The sequence below is a fragment of the Perca fluviatilis genome, chromosome 18 (genome assembly GCF_010015445.1).
Source record: "Perca fluviatilis chromosome 18, GENO_Pfluv_1.0, whole genome shotgun sequence".
Taxonomy (NCBI): Eukaryota; Metazoa; Chordata; class Actinopteri; order Perciformes; family Percidae; genus Perca; species Perca fluviatilis.
Window position 1 is genome coordinate 31388545 of NC_053129.1, and position 27145 is coordinate 31415689.

At 41.8% G+C, this 27145-nt stretch overlaps 1 protein-coding gene across 1 annotated transcript in view; it reads right to left on the reverse strand.

Moving 5' to 3' along the window:
- myt1la (myelin transcription factor 1-like, a) overlaps positions 1-27145 on the reverse strand; it is an 81732-nt gene that overhangs the window by 33381 nt on the left and 21206 nt on the right. The window contains 8 exon segments of the mRNA XM_039782316.1: positions 1173-1263; positions 3827-3961; positions 5909-6324; positions 8234-8861; positions 11032-11407; positions 11410-11524; positions 20741-20803; positions 26791-26824. Of these exon segments, the coding sequence (XP_039638250.1) occupies positions 1173-1263; positions 3827-3961; positions 5909-6324; positions 8234-8861; positions 11032-11407; positions 11410-11524; positions 20741-20803; positions 26791-26824 (1858 nt within the window).

Below are 27145 nucleotides of genomic sequence, written 5' to 3' on the forward strand. Positions count from 1 at the left end.
ATCAGGGTCGAGATAAACCGCTGCAAATCCAACAGTTCATTTTGGGACAAAAACTGCAACATTAGTGGGTAAAAAAGGGCTCTTAGTTTGTAAAAAAAAAAAAAGAGACTTCCTGTGAGAAGTTTGCCTTGGTTTTTTCCCCTGATTTTAAAACTGGAAGAGTACGCCACCATAATTATAAAGATATAACAACTTCTACTATCCAATGAAATCAACAGAGACTTGATGTCTTAAGATTTAAGACAATCCTCATGTTTTGGCCTGGTCAAATCTTGGTCTAAGTTGTGTTAAAAAAACACTTTTAACAGCTATTAACAGCTTTGAAAGTCATTTAATGGTCACCATTCAGAGCCTAAAAGACAACCAAGTTACAGTTTTCTCAAACACTTGTGACTTGGACTTGGACTTGAAACTTGCTGAGGAATCCAGTTGCTGAATAATGTTTCATTTTCAATATGAAGTGCTTTAGTGTTTGAAATGTTACACATCAAGTCAACAAGAAACTTGAGTCTAATTAAAGGTCCCAAACATGCTTATTTTCAGGTTCATACTTGAATTTTGTTTTCGTACTAGAACATGTTTACGTGCTTTAATGTTCAAAAAACACATTTTTCTCATACTGTCTTTCAGAATATACCTTTCTGTCTGAAACGCTACATTTTTGCACCTGTCTCTTTAAGACCCCTTCTGAAAATGCCCAGTCTGCTCTGATTGGTCAGCGTTTCCAGGTCATTCCTATCAGTGCTCTCGGAGTCTCTGCAACGTCACTGTAGCCGGGGAATGACTGTAACGGCACCGTAGCGGCACTTTCAACTTATATATAAAATAGTTGTGACATCACAACCGTACAGATACATGTGTTTCTCTGTGGATTGAGTGTTTTGATACTTTCACAGTATTTGTATCTATCCAGCACCTCGGCCTGCTTTATAATAAAAATAAGACATGGAAATCTCACTTTTTACAATATGGGACCCCAAATTTGGGGAAAACAAATATAACATTTTGCCACTGGAGATGTGGCTACCAATTGTCAGCACTGAAATTACACTCATCTTAAACTTCTCCATCAAACAACACACAAGCTTACAGTACACTGCACTGTAAATCTGCCACATTCACCCGTGGTGTAATTCAGCTGTTAGCGGCCCGGCTGAAGGCCGCTCACTCACCTGCGGTGCGAGTTCCTGTTGCTATTGACATGACCCCGTCCAGAGCAGCCGGGAGTGGGGCACTTTAAAACATTCTCATACATGGCAAGGACTTTGACAGACAGGAAAAGGTGAGAAAGACAGCGAGGGTTAGGAGCAGACAGGAGAGTTACCGGGCGTTCAGCTGCGACGGTTAGGCATGCACAGATTACAGCTGCATGCCTGACACGTTGGATTACAGCTACATGACCGACACGACAACGGGCCACTCAACTTCACAAAATGAGCACGAACACTGCGACAAGATTCAGTGTAATGACAAACTCCAACATGAAAGGATTAGGCGTACAACAACCGTTCACTTAGGTAGTGAAAACTGTACTTTAGTAACATTTCACAAGTTGTAAAAACATCATTTTAAATTCAAGGTAAATGTCTCTTTCTGTTTTTAGTCATGTCTTCTCTGTGTAATCCTTTCCTGCTGGGAAAGCACAAGTCCCATTTGCATTTTGATCACTTTGCTCATTTCACGAAATTTCATGAGACGAGAACACACTGGAAGCTAAAGTTTGTCATGCACTGTTAAAATCTACTGATGACTCTGCAGGTGGGAAAGGAACAGTGCGTGGGATGATAAACGTATGGTGGATAATGATTTTGCTTCAGAATAACTTAAAGGGTAACTACCGTTTTTTCCAACCTAGACCCTATTTTCCTGTTTTTGTGTCTAAGTGACCGATGGGAACAACAATCTCTGACATTGGTCCAGTATTAAGTGAGATCGCTTAAGCTACAATGTAAGTTAATAGGCCAATTGTCCAGCTTGTATTTACCTTCACAAAAGTGCTCGTTTTGCCGCTGACAGGCTCAGATTAATATTCTAAGTGTCTGACAACATTATGGAAAGGATTTCTAAGGAGGTCGATCTTTCTGTTGAAGAGTAAGATCCTTTTTTTAAACATAAAAACATCCGCGAAATTATGTTCGCTAAACCCACCAGACTCCATGTAAATAAACTGTAATTTTAGCATCGTAAAATACACTTCATTCAAAGTCCACAGAAACAAAATAAAATCGTCTTTCCACTTTCCAACCATCACAACTCTAGTTGATTTAAAATCACTCCCTCTTTGATGAAAACCCTGAAAAGGTTTGGACTGGATGTGTCTGGGAAAATGTGTACTTTATTACCATAAACTTGATTTTTGGTAATAATACTAAGTTATGAGATAAGATAGACTTTAATGATCCCACACTGGGGAAATTCCCTATCTATAATTTCTTGGGTCAGAAATTCACTTTACCTAACAAAATTTACAAAAATGGAGTCTTTGCTAAAATGGAACTGAAAGACGGAAAAAGGAACATAACTTGGATGTTTTCAGTTATATATATCGACACAATTGCTATTTTTCCTAGTATTATTACATGCTGTATGTGTAAGCCCAAATTGTATCTAATTTAATGTCCCAAATTACCTGTGAGTTCAGTGTGCGTGATTCTCATGCGGGTCGTTTTTTTTATGACTTTTCTTTGCAGCCAGCAGGTGGATCAAACTGATTCTTCATGCTGCTCACGTAACATCAGCAACACAGATACCAAAACCAGACATCAGGCAGGTGTGATGAGGAGGAAGAATAGAAAGTAAAGGAGGACACAAAAACTAAAGCAAAAAAAAACAAAAACTCAATTGTGCCACATTATAAGACGACCAACTTTTAAGAGCATGTTTGTACAGAAACAACAAAATATTCACTCCAAATCTAACAGTCAAAAGGATGTTAAAACCACCAGTAGTCTGAATTGGTTTATCACACATGTGCTGATTAAATTCTGATTCATAACAAATGGACATACATCCACAGCTCCGCTTGTAGCATTTACCAAGTCAACATTAAATATCTGTAAAACACAACAAGACACAAATGCAGAGTCATGCAGGACGGATGCATGGTGGTGGAGAGCGAACATGCCCCATCATTGTCCAACTTTCACTGCCACACAATCCATCTAACAAGTCATTTGAAGTCAATGTTAACTTCTTTTAAATCTTAGTCTAATGTGTCCAATAGAAATTTAGATTAAAGAGTAAACGTAAGTTAAAGTAAGTTAAGTTTTGGATCATGAAGTGGGTAAAATGCTCAATGTATCCAACTCTGATTTATAATAGGAAACTAAAAGGTTTTATCGCCTCAGCTGCTTGTAATTATGACCCAATTTGACCTGAATGCAGCATTAGACAGTGAGAACCATTTAAGTCAAAATATGACAAATGGAAGAGGAAGAAACAATTTTAGCACTACTAATAACCTAACAAAAGTCAGCTAACTAGCCTGGCTAACCCCTGAAGTTCAACATAGTAGCATAATATTAACGTTAGCTAGCCTGCTGAACTTCATACATAATTTATACGTTTCTAATGGTTTTTATATCACCAAAGTTCCTTTCTTTGCCTTTCATTTTGGTATTTTGCCAACTTTAGCATTAGATCACAGTGAGAGTTTTAAGCTAACGTTTAATTTAACCAATAAGATGATTTCTTCCTCCAAAACAACCCACAACATCAGAGTAAGGTACTAAGCTAACTGAAATGACTTGTCAGACTTATTATTTTGAGTTTTCTTTGGGAGGGGGGTGTTTTTAGTGCAGCATAACATCCAGGCAGTGGGACCTACTCTCAGGCGGGACTCGGTCTTTGTGAGGACACCCGGACAGGCTGCGGTGGTGCGGGTACAGACCCGTAACATGGCCAGTCCCGTCACAGCCCGGCGTCGGACACTTGCTCTCCTTCTTCTCCCCCCTGGAAGAGTCTGGAAAGGACAGAGATGCGTTTTGAGTCAACAGGTAATCGACAGCGTCAGCGCGCCGGGTCGGTGTTTTCAAACCGGCTCTGGATGATATATGGATGCCATATTCAGCTATTAGCCTGGTGCTAGAACTCTGAATTGCAGCCAACATCGCAGATTTGTTTAGAGGATTGAATAGGTCTGATGATGTAGCCTACCCACTGATGGCTGTTAAAAATGGGTACCTCATCTTCATACAGATGAGACTGACCAAGTTGAACAAGTTAGTTGAAATGACAACTCTTAAATCGACATATTTCAGCCACAACTACAGCTACAAAGATGAACAAAATACCAACAAGAAATCGGCGAACATGAACACAACGTCAGGCTGAATGAATGACGTGAAACAAGATGGCAGGCTAAAGCTTTATGGGTGCAGATAGGGGTTGACTGCGTTGAAAATAGCAGCACTCGTGTCGGCTTTGACACCTGGAATTGGCCCGAGTTTACTGGTGAGATTGACCGTAACAAAAGCTTTCCTGTGGACTAATAAAAACTTCCTTTGGGACAACAAAAGCATCCTCTGTGTTAATGAAGCAGTCTGAAGCCAATCTGAGTCTGCTGTGTGGCTGATAACCGACTCCCTCCCGGCAGCGGTGGGGTTGTATTTGAGTGGATTTAAAGAAATAGGCCGCAGATAGCGTCCCACAGATGGATTTGCTCTCTTAACGGGCCGTGCAGATTGCCATTACTCATGCCTGACAAGCCGGCCGTCTGATGTTCCCACACCGGCCTATTTTAACAACATAAGCTGCTGTCAGAGGAAAACTGTGCATCTACGGGAAAATAAAAGTGCGTTGGTCCTGAATGCAGAAAAACAGCGCCCATTATCTCAACAGCGGCCATGTACAACATTTCCGAAATAACACAATGGGATTTTACCAGGTTTTAAGAGCCCAGGGGTCAGAGAACTCATCCAATGTGCACAGAAATGTTTGAATCAGTGGGGAAAAGACAGACATTTAAGTTACAGTTATGTGTTTTTTTTTCCTGCTACAGCTCTAATAGCCTCCGGCTGCTGCCGTGCCGAGGATTACAACATGTCAGGCAGAGAAGATAAACTTCCTCCTTGCTGACCTGGGGTCAGATTTTTGGAGTAAAAGCAGATTCAGGTCAAATATGATGCAAAGAGGGGATGTGAAATTGGTAGAATCTGGAGCGGAAACATGTTGAGAGGATGACTTTGTGAACACAGTTCAAATACAGTTTTCAAGAATACTGTTTGTATAGTTTCATAGCTCATTTATTGCTTACTTTTACTGCAGAACATTTCTTTTCAAACTGTTATGGAAATGATTTAGTCTAGGTGCTATGACACTGTTTTTTGTGTAGAGCTACATATTGACTGTCTGCACTAAATTTGCCTCTGGAAGTCCAGCCATCGTAGTAAAAATAGTCCTGGCTTGAAAAAAAAAAAACGGCCAGACAACAGTTCCTCTTTCTCAGCTGTAAAATTTCTGAATGTAGGACCACATGGATGAACATTCAGATGCTTAAGCCACTGTCTGCACCTTCCTGTGCCATGTCCTTTGAAGGATCCAAGACTGTCTTAGGAAAAGTCCAGCCAAAATGCAGTATTTCCTCCTTAAGTGATACGGTTTCTAGCAGCATGCAAACAAAACCAGTTTGGTTACAAAATGCCTTGGTCGCAAAACACACACCATGCCATTTCAAGAAATTATTAAACACAAAGCATTGTTTAAGATTATGGGATAGATAGGAGTTCAAAACAGCAGCAAATATTAGAACTTATACTCTAAATGTGTGCAGATATGTCGATAACACAATATGTTATACACTAAGATTTTCCAGCAGTGTCCGTAATGAGCAAACATGGAGATCCAACTTTGCTGAACGCAAATCAATGATGTCACAGTGAGGGTCAGTGTGTGGGTTTTCGCTGCCTACCTTTAGGGTAGTACGCCCTCTTTAACCCGTCATGGTGCATCCTGGACTTGCGCTCCTCGCCAGCGCAGCTCAGCCTCGAGGTATGCTCGCCGTGGCCTCGATGATGGTGGTGATCCCGGCGTGGCAACGAGTGCTCCGAGGCCATGCGGTCCCTCATGACCTTGGCCCGCTCTGATTCCAGGGCGATGGCCTTCTCCAGCAGCGACAGGTTTCCCTTGGCCATGTCGAAGGTCTCGTCCGAGCGGTCGGAGGCCACCGACGTGGTGTCTTCGTCTCCCTCCTGGCTGCAGCTGGTTGGATAACCTCTGGACCCCGGGCTCAGCTGCTCCTCCAGCTTCATCAGGTTCACCATGTCCGAGTAGCTGCGTTCCAAAGACCTGTGCTCCTCCTGTGCACTCTGCTGGCAGCTGTCGTACCTAAACCGTACCAAACACTGGATTACTGTGGCTGCTAAGTTGAGGTTGTCTGGCAAAATTTTCAAATCTGTTCTCAGAGCTGAAGGAATAATGGTTTGTCCAGGAAACCAGACACTGTGTGAAGATTCTGTTCCACTCAGTCGCTAATATAACTTTTGTGCAGTCCTGTTTTAAAGGAAGCAGTTCATCCATTTGGTGTTTAGCTGTAACGATCAGTCGACTAATTGATTTGTCGATTGACAGAAAACTAATTGCCAACTATTTTAATAATTGATTCATTGTTAAAGTAATCTTTCATGCAAAAATGGCAGAACATGCTGATTTCAGCCTCTCGATTTATGGGGGCTTCCAACTATATATAAAATTAAACTGAATATCTTTGGGTTTTGGACCGACAAAACGAGACATTTAAAGACATCACCTTGGACTTTGCAAAACTGGGATGGACATTTTTAACTGTTTTCTGACATTTTATAGACCAATTGATTAATGCAGAAAAGAATTGATAGTTGCAGCTCTAGTGTGTAGTCTGAAGTCAAATTGTGACAGACAAAAGCGTATTGTCTTTTGTTCCATTAAATCAATGGTTTACATGATTTTCAGAAATATAACATATGTCCCCACGTGAAGAGAGACACAAACCATTGCAACCAACATATTATAATGTTGCCATGGAGTCAGTGAGACAGCTGCTGGGCTACAACTTGTGGGGCCTTTTTTTTTGCCTATATTTGTTTACTTTTCAGCAATTTAAAGTATGCCGAATTAGCTTTTAGAAGTTCTTGTTTGCAATAAATCAACAGATCCATCCATCCATCGGCGTCCGCTTATCCTGGGTCGGGTCGCGGGGGGAGCAGCTCCAGCAGGGGACCCTAAACTTCCCTTTCCCGAGCCACATTAACCAGCTCTGACTGGGGGATCCTGAGGCGTTCCCAGGCCAGGTTGGAGATATAATCCCTCCACCTAGTCCTGGGTCTTCCCTGAGGCCTGCTCCCAGCTGAACGTGCCTGGAACACCTCCCTAGGGCGGCGCCCAGGGGGCATCCTTACCAGATGCCCGAACCACCTAAACTGGCTCCTTTCGATGCAAAGGAGCAGCAGCTCTACTCCGAGCTCCTCACGGATGACTGAGCTTCTCACCCTATCTCTAAGGGAGACGCCAGCCACCCTCCTGAGGAAACCCATTTCGGCCGCTTGTACCCTGGATCTCGTTCTTTCAGTTATGACCTCCAGCCTTCATGACTATAGGTGAAGGTAGGAACGAAAACTGACCGGTAGATCGAGAGCTTTGCCTTCTGGCTCAGCTCTCTCTTTGTCACAACGGTGCGATAAAGTGAATGTAATATCGCCCCCGCTGCGCCGATTCTCTGGCCCATATCCCCGGCCCATATCCCCGGCCAATATCCCCGCTCCAATATCCCCTCTACAGACAAATATCACTGAATTACTTTTAAACTGCCAAAAAAAAAAAAGCAGTGAAAGACTGATCATTCTCAGGTAATTTCTGGAGTCAAAAGGAATATCTTTTTTGTAAGATTTCTCTTTCCAGGCTCTAATGTTTTTAAACGGTTTTAATTGCCTCCGTGAGCTGTGAGTCCCAGCTGTTGACCGTGTTGATTAAGGGTCATACAATAACTAACATCCTGTTGTTTTTATGCGCCTGTCCCTTTCATCTCGCACAGCCTCCTTGGCTCGCGTCTCTGCTCCGCTCCCCTTCAACTCCCTTCAAAGCCAACCCATCGAGTCAAAGCACAAATGTCAATGCCAATTATGCTAATATTATTATTATTAGCATAAATAAAGCTCTTATCTACCTGCGGAGCCTTTCATATAACAAAAACGTGGACGGCAATATGAATATGTGGAATAAACAACAATGCGATCAAAAAGACTCTTTAGAGATGACATACTTGTTCATGTGATGCACCGCCTGATGGTCTGTCGGGATTTGGAGTTGGTGGTGGAGAGCGTGGAGGGCGGGCCGATCACACGACTGCGTCTCGCTCAGTTTCCGAGCCAGATCGAAGCATTGGTTCCTCAGACACTCCAGACTGCTGAGACACACCTCCTCCTCGCTCTCCTCCGCCTGAGCCCTAACCCCCGCCCCGGGCCTCCCGTTGGCGTGGGCGATGTCATCGGCCATGGCGCCGTCTGGGTAGCCGTCCTCGGGCAGCATGGCGCCGTGTCCCTGCGCCAGGAGCTTCAGGGAATCTACCGTCTCCCTGACCACGTCGCTGTCCAGGTCCACGCTCAGTTCGCCCTTGCGGTCGCCGTGATTGCTGTACTCGTCGTCGTCTTCGTCCTCGCCGGCGCTGTTGGAGGAGTTGCTGTTCATCTCAGACTCGGTCATGGCCTGGTAGGCCGCGTCCTCGGCGATCTTGCCCAGGTTGAGCAGCGACTTGGCGACCAGCTCGTCGTAGTTCTCGTAATCCTCTCCGGTGCCGTTACCGGCGCCGATGGTGCAGCTGTTATTGTTGTTGTCGTCCTTCTGAATTGGAATGAGCTTCGATTGTCCACTGGGTTTGTAGTGATTTTCTACTGTCGGGAAAGAAAAGAAAAAAATAAACTCTCAGGCTTTACATCTAAACAAAAAACCCATCTTACATCACTGCCTGTTTTCAGCAGTTTTGCTCAGTATTTTGCATCATAAACACCATAAACAGTAGGTAATTGGACACAAATAAAAGAAAAAATTGATTCATTTTGTAGATAATTTAACTATCTGTTCATTTATAGAATATGAATCCTGCAGATGAAAAGGAAACAAAAGCTTTTGCAGCCTCCAATAAACTCAGCAATGCTGATAAGCCCAGTTTCTTCTCATATATTCCTGAATAAATTAGCTGCATCCCTCCCAATTATGATCCACTGTTTGCTTACAAAAAACATACAACCCAGAGCTGTGCAGAGCTGTAGAGAGGAGAGCTGCTCTCTCAGCTAAGCCTCTCTGTTGATTTTGGGGACATAGACGGCGAATGGGAGCAGAGAAATTGAAAAGGGAGGCGTGCGACGTGCTCCGATTCGGGAGCCATAAATATTCTCAGGAGGAGAAGCCGAGGCAGGCGCATGTGACACGTCCGCCGAGACGAGGAGGCAAACGGGGACGGGAGGGGAGGGTGGGAGTTAATAACTCAGCAGAGCTTCTCTCCTGATTATTCGTGAAGCGCTGTCAGAAGCGATTGAGGACACGGGGGGTGTTGGGGGATCGAGGGAAACGTGGCGGGAGGGAGAGTGTCGAGCATCTGGTCTGTAACAGATTCAGCTCAGCAGCTCTCATCACTTCCTCCTCTCCCACTGCAGATTCAAAACACAATGCAAACCAACACCAGTTTGACCAAAGACATTGCCGGATTCATCTATCTGTTAAAGTTATAGCGTTTCATCTTTCATACATTCAAATTCCATGTTGACTCTGTCTGAACATAATTTCTTGCACATCGAGCTGCAGTTGTCCCAAGATATATGTAGCATCTTACACATAAGACTGTCAAAAGAGACTGTCCTCCCCAAAATATCAGACATTTGCTCAAAAACCTGACCTATGACCAATGCTTGTGTTTTCTTGAAAAGGGACCCCTTGCGGCTGTGTGAGTAATGATTATAAAACCACAGATATTTTGTGAACTGCGGCAAAGACCAGCTGGATGCCGACAGGGATACTCCCTGAACAGGTTTGTCACAGGGCTGACACATTAAGACAGACTATTCACACCTATGATGGGTTAGAGTCGTCAGCTAACCTAACCTTATTGTCTTTGGACTGTGGGAGGAAACTGGAGCATCGTGAGGAAACCCACGTAGGCACAGGGAGATCATGCAAACTCCCGGGCCGGCCGTCAGGTTCAAGACCAGAACGTTTTTCCCTTTGGAACAAATTCATATACTTTGCAAACTCAGTTATGGGTGCGCTGTAGTCTGGGTCTGATCGTACGATAGTTTGCTCTGAAATACAATAAATCTAGAGTCTTTGAACAAATTTTGGTTTTTGCACCGGAGCAAAGGAAGTAGATGTTGAACAGCAAAAACGCTAGATGGGAAAAAGTATCTGACGTTGACACCATCTACTATAGTCAACAGTCAACTTTGGTTTCTGTTAACCATGACCACAACCTATTTCTAACCTTAACCAACTTAATGTATGGACAGGCCAAGACTGCCTCAAGATTAATTTTCATTTTAATGTAAATTTTGTAATAATGTTTTACCACATCAACAGACATGGCAACATATACATTAACTACATTAATATGTATTTGTATTTGTATGATTTCAATGTAAAAATTGAAGAATTTAGTAGAATCAACAAAATTGCCATAATCAATCAAATCAAACATGAAATGTATTTACATTTTGTAATAACCTCTTTATATATTTTAATCGTTAGTGGCGGAGTTCGCCATTCCCATGCTAAATTGAAATCAAATACCTATGCACAAGGTATTCACAGGAATCAAGACAAACGTGTAATCCAGAATTTAACCGGTAAAATACGGGGTGGCTTTTATTGTGAAGGAGTCACCGGAAACATCATTTATTTAGGTTAGAGCTGACTGCGATTGTTATTCAAAAATGTATCTGCAAAACAATGCACAAAAATTCTATGAAAGGGTGGGATGGTTTAAAAGACGTTTTAAACTCATATGATGACAAACAACGATGTCAAAGACACTACGAAAATGCAGCCAAATAGAGAAAACAGAAAACTCACCATGCTGACGATTCTGCTCCTCCTCTTCCTCGTCCTCATCTTCCTCTCCCTCATCATCCTGCTCCTCCTCATCATCCCCATCTTCCACTTCGTCCTCTTCCTCATACATCCCCTCCTCCTCATCCTCCTCTTCCTCCTCCGCCTGCCTTCCTCCCATTGTCGTATCTGCCCTCTCCACTTCTACATCCTCATCTTCTTCCTCCTCCTCCTCCTCTTCCTCCTCTCCCTGCTCCTCGTTGTCCTCCGAGAACTCGTCCTCCACATCGCCGTCTTCGTCTCCTTCTCTCTCCTCCTCCTCATCCTCCTCCACTACCTCCCCTTGCTCCTTCCCTTCCTCCATGGCTTCGTTCTCATAGATGGTGTAGGCGCCGGCGTCCTCCTCCTCCTCCTCCTCCCCGTGCAGGAGGTGAGGAAGGGCCTCCTCTTGGCAGCCGGCTCCAGTGGTTGTTTTTCCAGAGCCTTCCTCTTCTTGGCCAGCGGGCAGCCGTAGATGCTGAAACGAGACAAGAGGGCACACACATGATCGGTAGCCATCTTTGTTCTCATGTTTACTTTTTGATCTTCGTTGACCCAAAGCTTTCCCTCCTGCCGCTAAACGGAGCATATTCTCCGGTCAAATAAGTATGAACATCGGGCCAAATCTGGCATATCTGGCACATATGGGCTAGAGCCGGCTGACTCTGGATCCTACAGAGCCAGAACACAGCTGAGTATGCCGACATTCAGACATTAACAACACAACTAGGTTGGCCAGCTGATGTTATATCAGAACTAGTCTCGCATTGCCAGACCTTGCTCCACAGCGCTGCGGAGGAGGGTCTGGCTAGTCCACACAGCATTCCGGGATGGGAGAAAAACGTGCTCTGGTTTATTGTCATTTCATTAAACCAATCACAATCGTCTTGGGCTGTACGGAGCCACGGTGCCTCTGCAAAATAGCCCAGGGAAGAAACTTGTTTTGGTGGAACGTGTACGTTCAAAAGTAGTTTTAGTCGTGCAACAGAAAACTCAGATTGGAGAGGTAGTCTAGCTAGCTGTCTGGATTTACCCTGCAGAGATCTGAGGAGCAGTTAACCATAGTCCTCATTAATCCACCGGAGTTTAGAACGCCAACACAAAGAAAGAGGAAGGTGATGAACATCCGGCCGGAAAAGGACATCTTTGCTCTTTTACCTGTACAATGTTTAACTGTTTAGTTCTTATTTGGTGCTATTTTATTTCCAAGAAAGGCTGTATGAGCTTTCCCTATATACTGTATATACAGTATGTGTTCACTAACAAGTCTAAAACAAGAAACCATTGCAATCAGCAGTGTTTGCTAGGCACCAGGCTGAAATCTGTACTGTTTTGAATGTGTGGTTAACAGTTTTGACAGCAGTGTGTTAGCATTTGAACAAAGTGCTGTAAATTCACAGTGTTGTGCAGGTTGTAGTAAAGCCATGGGATAAGGCTGTAGAGTTTTGAAAACTGTGATCAAGCAATGAAAAACTAACTACTGTAGAGTTTGGTCCACATGAACGGCTGATGTGCGGACTGTGGTTAGAGTTTTGCACGTGTCTCCAGTTATGCCCACTGTCGTCTAGCAATCTATCAATATTCTTTTAGCTTTCAAACATGGAGGCCTTGGATATACATGATATACGTATTTTAACTTAGAAAGGACAAAGTCTGATGTCATAGTATACTGTTATAATCAAAAGAACCATCAGAAGGAAATGGCTTTGTGTGTAAAAGTCAAATGTCAAAGTGCTGTGAATTCCCTCTGTTGTGGTCTACGTGTTAAGACGTTGAAGTGGATTTCCACTCGGCCTCGCTAAGGAGGAAAAAAAGCCTCTAAAAAAACCCCAAAGCTTATTCAGCCGGGGCCTCAATTACGCAAATCCCATAATAGTCATTAACTGTTGGGAAAATTCTGCTTTAATTGCTCCGAAACAGCAAGCACAATTATACACGGCTTTAATGTGGATTTTAGGAAATCAATTAGTCTATTTCCATATGAAAGAGCTTATTTTATGTTTTGAGGCCGAATTGGAGGAGGTTAACGCTGACAGAAAGCGCTGTGTGTTTGTCTGACAAACATGCAAAAAAAAACTGTAACCATTTAACAATACCGTCCTCCTTTTTCTTTTTCTAAGTGTCAATGTTATCCTGCTACTGAACTGACTTTCATATAGATTCTCAGCCAGTTATTTCTACAAACTGTCTGAGATAAACTGAACTATACTAATCACAATCACTCACTATCACTTTCTTTATATTTTCACATTTACTGGAGTCAAATAATCCCAATTTGGGATATGAGGGGTTGGTACAAGCATCAACCACCACAACGAGAAAATGTCATAAAATATACCTCTCTTTAAGCATTGTTATCTCTTTAATAACAATAAAAGGAAAAAACTAAACAGGAGGCAGCATTTAGCCACAGTGGTACTTTGAGCTAAATGCTAACATGCTAATGTTCAGCAGGTATAAGGTTTACCATGTTCATCATCTTACTTTAGTGTGTCACCATTCTAATATGAGCTAACAGTAGCAGTTTACACAGCTAAGGCTGATGGAAATGTCATTAGTTTTGCAGGTATTTTGACCATCAAAGACAGTAGCATTCATCCTCCACGGATCATTAATATATTAGGTATTAAATCTCATGGCAAAAGGTTTTTGAGATATTTTAGTCTGGACCAAAGTGGTGAATCAACCAATCAATCAATCATGAACCTTACAGGTAGCTATTGAAGAAATGTAAACATACAGCTGGTATAATAAGGTCAAATGTTTTACCTTCTGCTAAGAGCTTTTTAGTTAATGGTTTTAACTGATTCCTGAATAATGAAAGTTGCTGTAGTCAGGCCGTGACAATAACAAAGTGTGACGCGTCTTCTCAGACTCAGCGAAACACCAAAAAAAGATTCAAACATTGGGCCAAGTTTATGAGTGCTGTGCTTGATATTAATAAAGAGACCTGGGGTTTGGTGGTTGTCCTAATGTTTAGAGCCAAGTAAAAGGAGAAGTTCTGGTATCACTAACACTTCATAGGCGATACATCGAATAAACATTCTAAATATCAGTTACCATAATTAAAAGACTTATAGTACAATATAGTTGAGTATCATCTGCGTATTTGCAGAACGGATGCTGTACTTCCAAAACTTTAACCAAAGTAGGTTGAAAACAATAGTGGACCTAGAATTGACCCCTGTGGAACTCCACAGGAGATTTTGAAGTGTCACTTTGCTGATTTTTAAAATCAGAAATCAGTGAGACCAACAAGATTGTTCAGCTTTAGGAAACATGTTTAACAAAGATAAACCTAAATGACTGTAATACACAATACTCATACACAAAAGATCCCTCGTAAAAGTATTTGTATTGTTAATGATATTAGTAAGATAATATATATGGGAACACCATCGCTTCAGAAAAACACTTTATCTGTTATCATATTTCATCTCATGTACTCTGTGGTCTGTAATTAGATGTTTCCGTTTCTTCGTGACAAGATGTACAGTATATTCAATTTCCTACATTCTAGGCTTAATTAATTACATGAATATGTTCATGATTTTAACCTTGATACGTTAGAAATGCCGATATTGAGGTTGAAATCAATGACAGAGGAATATGTGATTAAATCGACTTCATGTAACACTGCAGCATATATTCCAACTACACTTCCCATCAAATGATCCCTCCATCTTTTACATTATTGGCTGTCTGCTGCTTGCCTTTGTGTACATGCGTGTGTGCGTGCGTGTGTGTGACCTTAGCCACCTTGCTGTCTCCCGCCAATTAAAATTCTGGTGGTAATTAAAGCAGATCAGAAACGAGGGAATGCTGCAGACAAGGGCGAGAGACTATGCATGGTAATTATGTGGCGGGAGATAGAGAGAGGAGGGGGGTTCACACATTTTCTCCTCACACTAAACTGATCAGCTGCAGTCTGATATGATGCACCGTCATTGATTACATACTGTCTTGGATCGATCGATAACTTATCGGTTCTTTGTATGAAGACCTTGACTGATGCTAATGAGAATGAGGCTCAAATATACAGTATACAGCAACTATTTGTCTGGAAATTATGTTTCAGAAAGAGTATTATATTTGAAGGACTGCATGTTTATTTCCAACATCAGATATTCTTTTTAAAGGATTATGATAGTACCATAACACCAGCTTCTAGTGCTCTAACCTACACCTGGAACCACACTATTGTCTCTACAAGGACACTTGTAGTTTATTTCTGTCTCTACATGGACACCTGGAGTCCATTTTTTAGTCTATGAGGACAGGTTTGTGTCTACAAGGACATTTAAGTGCAGTATTCTCTCTAAAGGGACACCTGTAGTCCATTTTGTCTCAATGTAGACACCTGGAGTACATTTCTGTCTCCATGAGAACACCTGGGGTCCATTATTGTCTCTTATACAATTGTCAACTTGCCAATGAAACAAAGAGAGGCTGTGTTTTAATCCACCTTTGTGTTTCAAAGTGTGTTTGTCACAAGTCACTTAATTTAACTGCTTTCAGAGCCTGAAGCATCAGTAACTGTTGCTACGGTTACCTGCAGTTTAATATACCTTACACACTTATTTAGACCAGAACTTTGCTCGAGGCATGTCAGCCAATCAGAAACTGGAATTTTCTGCAACTGTGGTCAAAAATAAACTTTATTTTCAAATAGTGTTGTAATTAGTGTTGACCACTGAAGTGATGTTTACTAATTCCTAATAAACTATCCAGTTCTTCATTAATAAAATATGCTAAATCATTGTTTAATTGGGGAAATTATTAACTTAAATATCTTTATTTTAAGAGTGAAAAAAAGAAATTGTCTTTGGTGTCATACAGGATAGTGATACAGGACAGAAATATCCGCTGCCGTGTGATAATTACATCAAGGTATGTGTGGTTAAGGTGGAATCATTGCCCCCGGCAAAGCCACGCGCCAACACTCATCACCGTGGCAACGCGTTGCCACTAAAAGAGGAGGAGGGGGGGAGAATATATAAGAGATTGGGTGGTGGCAGTGAGCTGAATAGGCGATGGTGGGGGAGGAATGTGGGCGACACAATGTTCACATCATATTCACTTGCCCGGTGCCATGTTAGAGACAGGCTGGTTCCTCCTGGTCATCATTCTCTCTTTCGCCTCGCTGCCCGAAAAAAGAACAGAGAGAGAGAGAGAGAGAGAGAAGAGAGAGAGAGAAGGGAAGAGAGTAAGAGGTAGGGAGGAGAGAAAGGAAGGGATTTTTTTTTTCCCTCCCCCCTGTTTTTTTTTTTTTTTTTTCCCAGCAGGGGATGTGGAGAAATGTTGAGATTTAAAAGTTAAAAGGGGGATGTGGGAATGTTGTGATTGGCTCTCGAACCAGAAGGTTGGGTATTAGGAATGAGATTCGGTTAAAGGATAATAGGAGCCTAGATTCTGTCAGTTTCTTATTGTCAACAAATTCCATAAGAAGACCTGACAGACTCCAGATTTCCTGCATGGGATTCAAACTGCATGCCTATGCTGTGGTCTGATTCCATACTAACTTTACAAATCAACCATGAATTAAATCCTAACGGTTACGAGTTTAAGCCATAAATGTATAATAAGAACTGGATACAGCGTTCAAGGCGGAGCCCCGTTCATTTATATGAGAGTTGCTCAGTGGCGAATTATCTAATAATGAAACGAGTCAATTGGGGGGGGGTTGTGATGCACAAAAAAATATATCCACTGATTTTCAGTTGTCTCTTTCGCCATGTTAATCTACAGAAAAAAAGTATTTTTGGGTCAGAGGGCATCACGTGACAGGCGTAGAGTTATAATGCCACTGTTTGGCTGCTATTTTAATTTAATGTCCAGAGTTATTTTCAGTGAAAAACCTCTGTACATTGGGATTGTGAAGAAAGTATAACATCCAGTAGCCAAATTCTTCAGAGGAATTGGTGGAGACCAAAAACAGAGCAAAAGGGAGAGTGAATATTGGTCTTTTTAGTTTTTTTTTTAATTCTCATCAATCTACACTCAATACCCCATAATGACAAAGCCAAAACAGGATTTTAAAAACTGAAATATCAGGTTGACAGAAGTATTCAGACCCTTTGCTATAACTCTTGAAGTTTAGCTCAGGTGCCTCCCATTTCTCTTGATCCTCTTTGAGATGTTTCTACACCTTGATTGGAGTCCACCTGTGGTAAATTCAACTGATTGGACATGATTTGGCAAGACACACACACCTGTCTATATAAGGTCTAACAGCTGACAAGCCGTGAGGTGCAGAGATGAGAGACAGGATCGTGGCAAGGCACAAATCTGGGGAAGGCTACAAAACCATTTCTGCTGCATGAAAGCACAGTGTCCTCTATAATTCTTAAATAGAAGAAGTTTGGTCGCATCCTTTTTCATTTAATACATTTGTAAACAATTATTAAATCCTGTTTGTGCTTTGTCATTATGGGTTATTGAATGTAGAAACATTTTATTAAAATATTTTGAGCCCAAGGCTGCAACATAACAGAACTTGGGTACTCAAAGAGCGCAGACCTTCGCCAAGGCATGCCGTATCTCACAATATTAATGCAGTGTGAATTTTCCCAGTTGAAAAACTATTTGTTATGATTTTTCCAAAACCACATGAATGCAGCATAAATGTCCTTGCAATCTCGAAATGTTCACCAAAGTGAAAAATACAATCCAATCCGAAATTATATTGGTTCTTTCTTGGCCCATCTTACACCCTTCCACCAAGTTTCATGAAAATCAGGCCTGTAGTCTTTTTGTAACCCTGTTGACAGACAAACCAAGCCGACAACATGGCTTCCTTGTCGGAGGTAATGGAGTTTTTTTGTGATTATTGCGGGCAAAAATCCTTGATTATGCGGCACATTTTCTTAAAAAAATGCGATGGAATATGCTATATGATATTTCTGCAATTTTATGCAATGAAATTGCGGGAACTTGCAAAAACTGCGGTTTGATGAAAAAGAGAAAAAAAAGTGATTCCCCCAACACCCTGCTTTTCGATGATGTTCACGTCGCGTAATTACGTCACTTCATAACGTTCCCATGGAAACAGGGGAAAATGGCTGCTCTTGTATGAAGTAAACGCAACATTTTTCAACTTTCTGCTAAGATATATGTGACTTTTTTGCAACGAAAATGCGGGGATTATCATGCAAGCCCCGGCCCCTGCATAAATATGCGAACTTTGGCTGATTATGCGTTGAATTATGCGATCGCATAATCACGTTTTTCTGGAGGGACTGGTAATGAGGCCTGGATACTGTCTAAATGCACTTTATTTTCATGGCCACTCTCTCAACTCCAAATGAATTATGTTTTCCGCTGGATGTGTAAAAAGACACCTTAACAACTTTCTAAAGTGGTAATATTTAATATTTTGCATTTATAGCTTGTTGTGCTTCCCCCAGATGGCCAAAAAAAACTTTAAACACAAAGGTGGTCACTGTTGCTTTATATTATCATCATACTTGAGATAGGCTTCTTCCGGTCTTTGTGCTAAGCTAGGCTAAACACATCAGATGAAACTGATATCCATCTTCTCATCTGACTCTGGGGACACTTACTGTATGTCAAATAAAGTTAGATATGGTTGAACAATGTTTGGTAGAGTCAGAGGAAACTTCCCGACCTGTATAGAAAGGATTTTTTGAAAACACGGAAACGATTGACTCCCTCTCTGCTGTGTGTTTTTGTAAAATCAGACTTTTGTGTACCGTACACTCCTGTGATCAGCTGATGATTAACTGATTACGTGATTCAGCCGCCGTTTCCCCGGAGAGGGGAACATCAGACAACCTACTTATCTCTCTTTTCTCTCTTTCTCAGCCTCTAGCTCTTGTCTTTCCTTCTGTCACTTCAGTAATTTGTCGGCATGACTATTTATAAGAGTCGATAAAAGGGAAAGCAGTGGGTGAGATAGTCGCCGCTTGTTTTCACTGTCGAGAAAGAACTTTGAGAAGTCCTCAAAGTGTTTGGACACACACGTGGACATTTGAATATGTATAATTCTACGACAACTGGGCAACTCCGTCTGCTGATGAAGATTATGGGCTGATCATAAAGGAAGAACAGTATTATTTCATAAAGCAACTCACAAACATGTCTCATCCTTTAAAAACTGCCTTTTCTTTTTCAGTGCATATCTGAGATCTTATTTTGGAGTTTGACTCTCCGTACGTCAGATGAATTTTCCAGAGTGTCTCTGTGCCCTTTGCAGCACCATCAATCTGCTCTGCCAGCGATTCGCCATCCTGCCCTTCTCATTATCTCTCTGTTACCTCGGGCGTCAAACCACCGCTGTCCAGAGCTGTGCAACCTCTATATGCCAGCCTCCCACACACACACACACGCACACACACACACACACACACACACACACAAGCCTCAACACTGAAATACAATACCAGAGAGATACACCAAAACATCTCAAGTGCTTTGATTCCATAATGGATGTTTAATTTGACCTAAAATATGCCTACCCAAATGGAAAAATGTTCAAATTCCTTCCTCCACAGCTTTACATCAGCCTTCAAATTATATTTTCTTTGAGTGAAATCCTCTGTGGTCCACTTCAATGCAGCTATACAGTCGCTTTGATGTATATTTCACCTGTTTTATAAAATGTATGATGTTTCGACCACGATTTGTGCAGAAGAATGTTCTAGCTTCACTGAAAAAATAGAATCAACATATTTGCATTAGGAGAAGATGAAATCATCTCATCCTATTGCCAGTTTCTTTTTAATTACTGTGAGGAAAAAAAGATATTATTAAGTTATTATTATTATTTACTTTAGAAAAACAAAGATTTCAGCACTAAGTGAGAGCAGAAATGACTCGTAGCGAGCGCCACTTTTTGCAGCGGCTCCCCCTGCGTTTGCTGGTAATTTTTTCCCGTTTCCAACGGCGACAGAGATCTGAGGCAGAAACCATCCAGCAGTCTACCATCGGTCGGTGTGACCTCGGGCCGTCACAGCTCCACACTCTGCCTGATTGGTTTTCTATCTGCGGCCCTGTGACAGAGCGCTGGGTTTTACTGAGCTGGAGGCTGCGACCTGCAAACGCTGCCAATCCAGGAGGTGTGAAACCGTGACGTGAGCTAATTTATTGTCCGTACGGTTCGGTTTCGGAGCTGCTGAGTGAGATGTTGTAAGTCTGCAGGCAACCCCACTCCCTTAAGACTTCTTTTACAAGAAGAGTCTGCGCAATTCTCAGATTATTTGGAATGTTTTCAACATTTTATTCCACGGTTTTGTTTGTTCTGTTATATTCTCTGTAAATGTTGGCCCCCTACATTCAGACAAAATTTATAACCATTCATTCAAAGTCATTCATTCGAATTGATCAGAATCAGCCTGTTAATACAATTTTTATGTATTTGTAGTAGGCTATTATCCGTTGTCAGTTGTCAGAAAAAATACCCAAGACATGAGCTTGGTGTCCTCAATGGTAGTTACAGCGCTGCCTGCAGGGTCAGCTGCCCCCGTCACATCAAACCCCCTCAATTAGAGAACCAAATCCAGGCTTTGGACAATCACATGTCACCGGCATATATCGATATCGAAGCATTTGGTAAAAACATTGTGATATTTGATCTTCTCCATATCGCCCAGCCCTACTAAAGCTCATTGACTCAAAGAACTGTCTAAAAGATAACTTCATTATCAACGTTCAAAATCTGTCGAGCGGTTCATACCTGCGGTGTCTGGCGTACTTCCCGCTGACGTGACCGCTGCCATCACAGCCTGGAGTGGGACAGCTGAGGAGGAAACACACACACACAAACACACACACACACACACACACACACACACACACACACACACACACACACACACACCGTCAGAACACACACAGCAGCACAGAAACTGTTCGGTAGTGTTGATGCAACAGCGTAAATAGCTTTGTTAGTAGGGATGCCCACTCTTAGTCAATCAGTCAGTGGTTCTCAAGCTTTTTTCAATAATGTTCCCCCTTTGAACAGTTTTTTTTTTTAAGCCATGTACCCCCTAAACAGCACGAATAATTTTTGGTTGAAAAAAAAAGTCTATATAAAGAGGAAGAATACAGCGATGTCAGCGATAGATTTACTAAACAACAGCCTTGGACCTGGAAAAAACATTTAAATGCTGATGGAAAAAGGCGACAAAAACGTAAAAATAAAAACGACAAAACCTTGGAAAGACGGTATAAAGTGAAGGCAAGAATAGGTCAAAAATATTAATAAAAACTTTGGGAAAAAACACAGTAGAAAGAAGGAAGGCAACACTAGGGCGACAAAAGTGAAAAAAAATTCAAATAAGCGACAAACTTTGAAAAAAGTGACAAAAACTTAGAAGAAAAAAGACAAAAAAGTAAGGAAGAAAGGCAAGAACAGGTCAAAACAAGAGCCAAAAACTTTGAAATAAAAGACAGTAGAAGTAACTACAGCCTTGTAACTAAAAAACATTTTGCAAAAAATGTCAGGTACCCCCTGCAGTCCTCCAAAGTACCCCTAGGGGTACACGTACCCCCATTTGAAAAACACTGAATTAGTCGACTAATCGGTTGTTTTGGTCTTAGTCGACTAAGATTTCTTTAGCACATTGGTTATTTTTTTTATCCTTTTTTTTAATGCTGAATTTCCAAGAAACTTATGAGCACATCTCTGGTTAACACCAGATTTAAGGTGGTGCTTTTGCAGGATTCTTTGTGAAGAAACTCAGTTTTACAGACCTGTCGATTAGATTGACTATTAGATTTGTCCAAATAATCATGAGTGTTTATTGACTAAGAATTTCTTTCAGTCCCTCGAGAAAAACGCGATTATGCGATATTGCATAATTCAATGCATAATCAGCCAAAGTCTGCATATTTATGCGGGGGCTGCATTTTTTCAAATACGCTTTAATTTCGCCACATAAATTGCCGATTTTCTGCGCAAAATATGCGGGGCTTGCATGATTTCATAATCCCCGCATTTTCGTTGCAAAAAAGTCCCGTAATATATCTTAGCAGAAAGTTGAAAAATGTTGCGTTTACTTCACACAAGAGCAGCCATTTTAACCTGTTGCCATGGGAACGTTATGAAGTGACATAATTACGCGACGTGAACATCATCGAAAAGCAGGCTGTTGGGGGAATCCATTTTTTTTTCTCTTTTTCATCAAACCGCAGTTTTTGCAAGTTCCCGCAATTTCATCGCATAAAACTGCATAAATATCATATAGCATATTCCATCGCATTTTTTAAGAAAACGTGCGGCATAATCAAGGATTTTTGCCCGCAACAATCACAAAAAACTCATTTTTCTGGAAGGACTGTTCTTTAGTCGAGGACAGCCCTAGATGTTGAATGTTCGGGAACCACAAGCTTACTGTTAACCTGAGGTTAATACATGTGAATGAGTATGAAAGGTTAAACCAGCCTTCACTTGAGAAAAAGTGGAGAAAGCTAACATTAATAAAGATACATTTTCAACATTATTTTTCATCCGGCCTTGATTTGGGATTCAGCAGCAGGTTGAAGTGTTTCTGTCTGTTTTAATGTTTTGGTATCGCAGCTGCAGTCGGCAGCAGATTTCTCCGGAGCTCTGAGTCACACGCTGCCTGGCTTCAGGGTCCCCACACCCACGACCTCTGACCCCCCCACACACACACACACTGCAGAGCTCCGCCCACCCTCCAGCCAACATCACCTGATCCATACACTCTGTAACGGCAGGCTAAGAAATGAGAGCTGCAGATAAAGGTGAAGATTTGGCATCACGAGCGCAGGGAGGGAGAGGTGGAGAATGAAGAGGAGGAGGAAGACGAGGAGGACAGGAAAGGAGATGAAGAAGAATAGAGGAGAAAGACAAGGAGGTGAAAAGGGAAGAGGAAAAGGGTGAGGAAAAATACCAGCAAGAAAGGAGTAGGAGACGAAGACAAGTAGGGCAAAAGAAAGAAGAGAGAGAGGGGGCAAAGAGGTAGAGGAGGAGGAGGAAAATGGAGAGGAGGAGGAAGAAGATAAAAACAAGGAAGGTGATGTAAAAGATGGGAAAGAAGACGAAGGTAAAGGTGGAAGAGGAAACGGGGTGAGGAAAAAGATGATAATGGCAAGGGAGGAGGAGGAGGAAGATGAAGACAAGTAGGGGCAAAAGAAAGAGGAGATAGAAGGGGGCAAAGAGGTAGAGGAGTAGAAGGAAGGAGATGAAAAGATGGAAAAGAGAAGAAATGGAAAAACGTAAGGAAAAAGAGGACAACGGCAAGGAATATAGAAAGAGGAGATTAAGAAACAGAAGCAGGTTGAGGAAATGTAGATCGTAGAAAAAGGAGGAAGAACAGGAGGAAGAGGAGAGGGAGAAAAAAACATGATGAGAAGGAGAAGTATAGAAAGAAAAAAAGAGGAAGAGGAGGCGATTTGTTCAAGGTGAGCCTGATCAATCAGTGTGTGAGACTGATCGTGTTGCTGTATTGATCCCAGCTGTGTGTGTGTGTGTGTGTGTGTGTGTGTGTGTGTGTGTGTGTGTGTGTGTGTGTGTGTGTGTGTGTGTGTGTGTGTGTGTGTGTGTGTGTGTGTGTGTGAGTCTTAAAATCCTCCTTTTCTTAAGACTACAAAATGTGTTTTTCCTCTGTGGAGAGAAACTTCCACTTGTTTCCAAAGCAACTGAATATTTCTTTCAGTAAGTTTCTTGTTAGCGTTGTTGTTCTTGATCTCAGTGCAGAGATCTGTATGACTTATTGATGTCAACATCAACACAGAGAAGAGACACAACTATAGAAACGGCTTCAATCCGGGTTTTTTAAGTAAAGAAGGATGCGTACTAAACGCTTCTGAGCTGTTGAAGCTAAAACAGAAGGGCACCAGAGAGGTTTTTCTATACAAGAGAAGAAAGAGTAGTCTGGCTATCACCAGACCAAGCTCAGTCTTTTAAGATTGAACATTAGTCTGGGGAGTCTGCTCTGTATTCTCTACTGCACAATGGGCATAGTTCAAATGACTCTGTATGGATAGTCCTTCAACCAATCAGACCAACGATCCGAGTGACGTAGCAGCGACAGCGGCATCAACTGGTTGCTGCGCTTCGGTGGCCGCTATGTCGAATGTAAACAAAAAGCTGCTTGCCGTCGCTTCTCTATCGTCATTGTGTTAAACCCGCCAATAGGTGGATAAGCCAGTTTGTGATTGGTCCCTGCAGATTTGTAACCAGTAGTCAGGATAGAAGAACGTACAGGTTTCCAGCTTGAGCTGCAGGGAGGAATTAAATCGCCGCAGATCGGGCTGGGTTTACCCAGTCTAGAGAAAGGATGTTTAAACACAGTAAATATATTCAGGGCAGGCCTCAAAAAAAGGCAAAAGGTCCAGACACACCAGAAAGTCTCAGAATAATTCATTTTTGGAAGCTTGGTGGGTGATGACTACTTGTTGGTCAGGTAATATAATAGCTCCCCTCAATTCTGACCCTCTGATCCTCAGTTCCCCGCAAAGTATTGCACATCAAAGATGGTTTGCAATTGGTGAATGGCTTTGCTTTTGAAAATTGCACGTCAAAGTGAATCTAATTATCGAAGCGATTCCATTTGAAATATATTTGTGCTGGCCGATAAGGGCACCTGCGGGGCATCCATTAAATTTAGCTATTTCTCGGTAACAAGTGGAAATTGCCAATTTTGCCCAAAAGGAAAGGTCGTTGTGCTCTGGTGGCACCAACATCACCATTTTTAATCCCCTCAGCTAGCAGTTTGTGTTCCCGCCTTTTCGTTTGTATTAGTAGGATGGGATTCAACCTTAAACCGCCCCAAATATGGGTACGCTGTAAGTCTGAGTTACAGTATCCACGTGTGCTTTACAATCTGCGATGAGGCAGAGCAACAAACTGTAGCACTTTGTAACGTTTCTCTCCCAGAAATAGACTGCGCTAGTGTTTCCGTGGTCAAACCAGCCGCCGCAAAAGTTGGAGAGAGCAGAGCAAAGTCCCGGTGAGCAGAGCAGATGTATTAACGTCACTCGCCAAACAATGTCTGAAAAATTATTTAAGTGAAATGAGCTGGTTTGACCATGGAAATGTGTTAAAATATGCACCACTCCAGAACACAGGACCCTCTTCCCGTATTTACTTTCTTGCTCCCGTCCCAGACACATCTGACCAGCTATCGCTGGTAGTGAAGCATTTTTGTACACTTGGATTTTTCTCCGTGTGAAGCACAACAGAACCAAGGGGAGGCTCCAAGTTTGCAAACCAATAAACTGATTTGGACTAGAGCAAACAAACTAAAGGTGTGAAAACGCCCATAGACAAACTGAAGTTAAAGTTGAAATTCAGAGATTTGATGCAGCAGAAACTGTGATTCCCACTGAGCTGACACACGTGATGAGTATATTTAGCAGTTAACATTAAATCAGGGAAGACTTTTAAAATCACGGCCACATGTCTTTTTTCCCCCCCTAAATCTGCTACATCACACCACATTGACAAATTGTTTTATATATATGTTCATCCCTGCAGATTAGTCAGATTAGTCAGTGACTGTGAGGGAGAAAAATATTCAGTGAAGACTCCTGGCATGCTTATAGTATTTCACAGTATTTACTGTATGAGTCATATCTAACTTCAAAGCTTTTGTGTCCACATCTGGCCCTGGCTGCACAACCCTCACCAGCACCCATCAGATTTAAATCCTGAGTTTTCTGCTCCTCTGCTCGGGGCTCGCACTGCACAGACGGGATGTGTTGTTTACAGTAAAGCGTTGACCTGAATCAAACCGGGTTCAACCATAATCTGCTGCACACACCAATATTTGTCAGTTTTACTAAATGAGATTAAGTGAAGCAGAAACACACACACACACACACACACACACACACAAAACAGGTAGCAGTGATATTCAGCATTTACTGTCAGCAGCTGCTGGCGTGTTTCTCCACTCATGACGCAAAATGTAGTAAGTCATCAAAATGTGATGAATTATTGGTTGATTTAGATTGAAAATGTTACATATTATCACGATGCACTGCTGATCCCCAACTGTATGACAATCTGGTATAATAAACAGTGTCAATCCACCTTTTAATCTCACACTCCATCTTAAACTCACTCATGAATGAAAGCCAATCAATTGTTTTCGTGGGGAGTATCATGGTTTCAAACTTTAATCATTCAAGTTTCATTCAAGCTGCTTCATACAAATGTGCACAAGAGGACTCAACAACACTCTATCATCTGCATAGAAGCAAACATTTAATCCAATGGTGTAGTAGTGTCTTCAGCAGTGGTTATCCTTTGGCTTGTAGCCTATTTACTTTACTTTAAATACATTACTTTAAGGATATCTTCATATCACCAGAAGGCGGTTTGTTCATTTTTAACAGGGGAGGCAGAGACTTGAGAGAAAAAGTCACAAATACGTCTGCTACATCAGCAGCACAGACCGCGCCATGGATTTATGAATACGCAGATACAGTAGGCTGCTGATATTTCAGAGCCATGGTTGGGTCCATAGGTTCTAACTTGCACAAACCTCAGTCTGATAAAGGATCAATGAGTCAGGCAGATAAAACAAACGTATTCAACTAAACAACCTCTTTTGCTTCGGCACTTTCTCTCTGCTAATTGGGAATGTAGTCGGGGGATGGCAGGTAAACAAGGTGCATGCATTTTGGTCATTTTGCTCATCCCCCCCTCACACCGCCTACATATAATGTGCTGTCTTTCTCCTTTTCCCTCTTGCTTGTAACTGTTGTCAGTGTCATTGTTCTTCTTTTTTTCAGTGTGTCCGGTTTACCTACCTGAATAACTCCTGTGTCACTGCTTCCACGGTGGCTTCAGACAAAGAGAAAACAAAAAGATGAATTTTGTGACTTCCACAATCAACAATAATTAATGATCTGCTATGTGTGGGCTTCAGATTCATTTTACATTTCTAATTATGTTCAGAGTCAAGTATTAACCTATTTATGTTCGGTATAAACTTTTGACCTTTGGAGATTCCTCCAAGAATTGCGTTTTTCAGCAATTGGATGGCGAGCACATCTGTTCTGGAAACTGTTCAGAAACCCCATTATTGTCAATATATGAAAACCATACATCCTCTGAATGCCCTCAGACTCTAGTTTGTGGTTGCAGAGTTTCATGAGGCTGTGA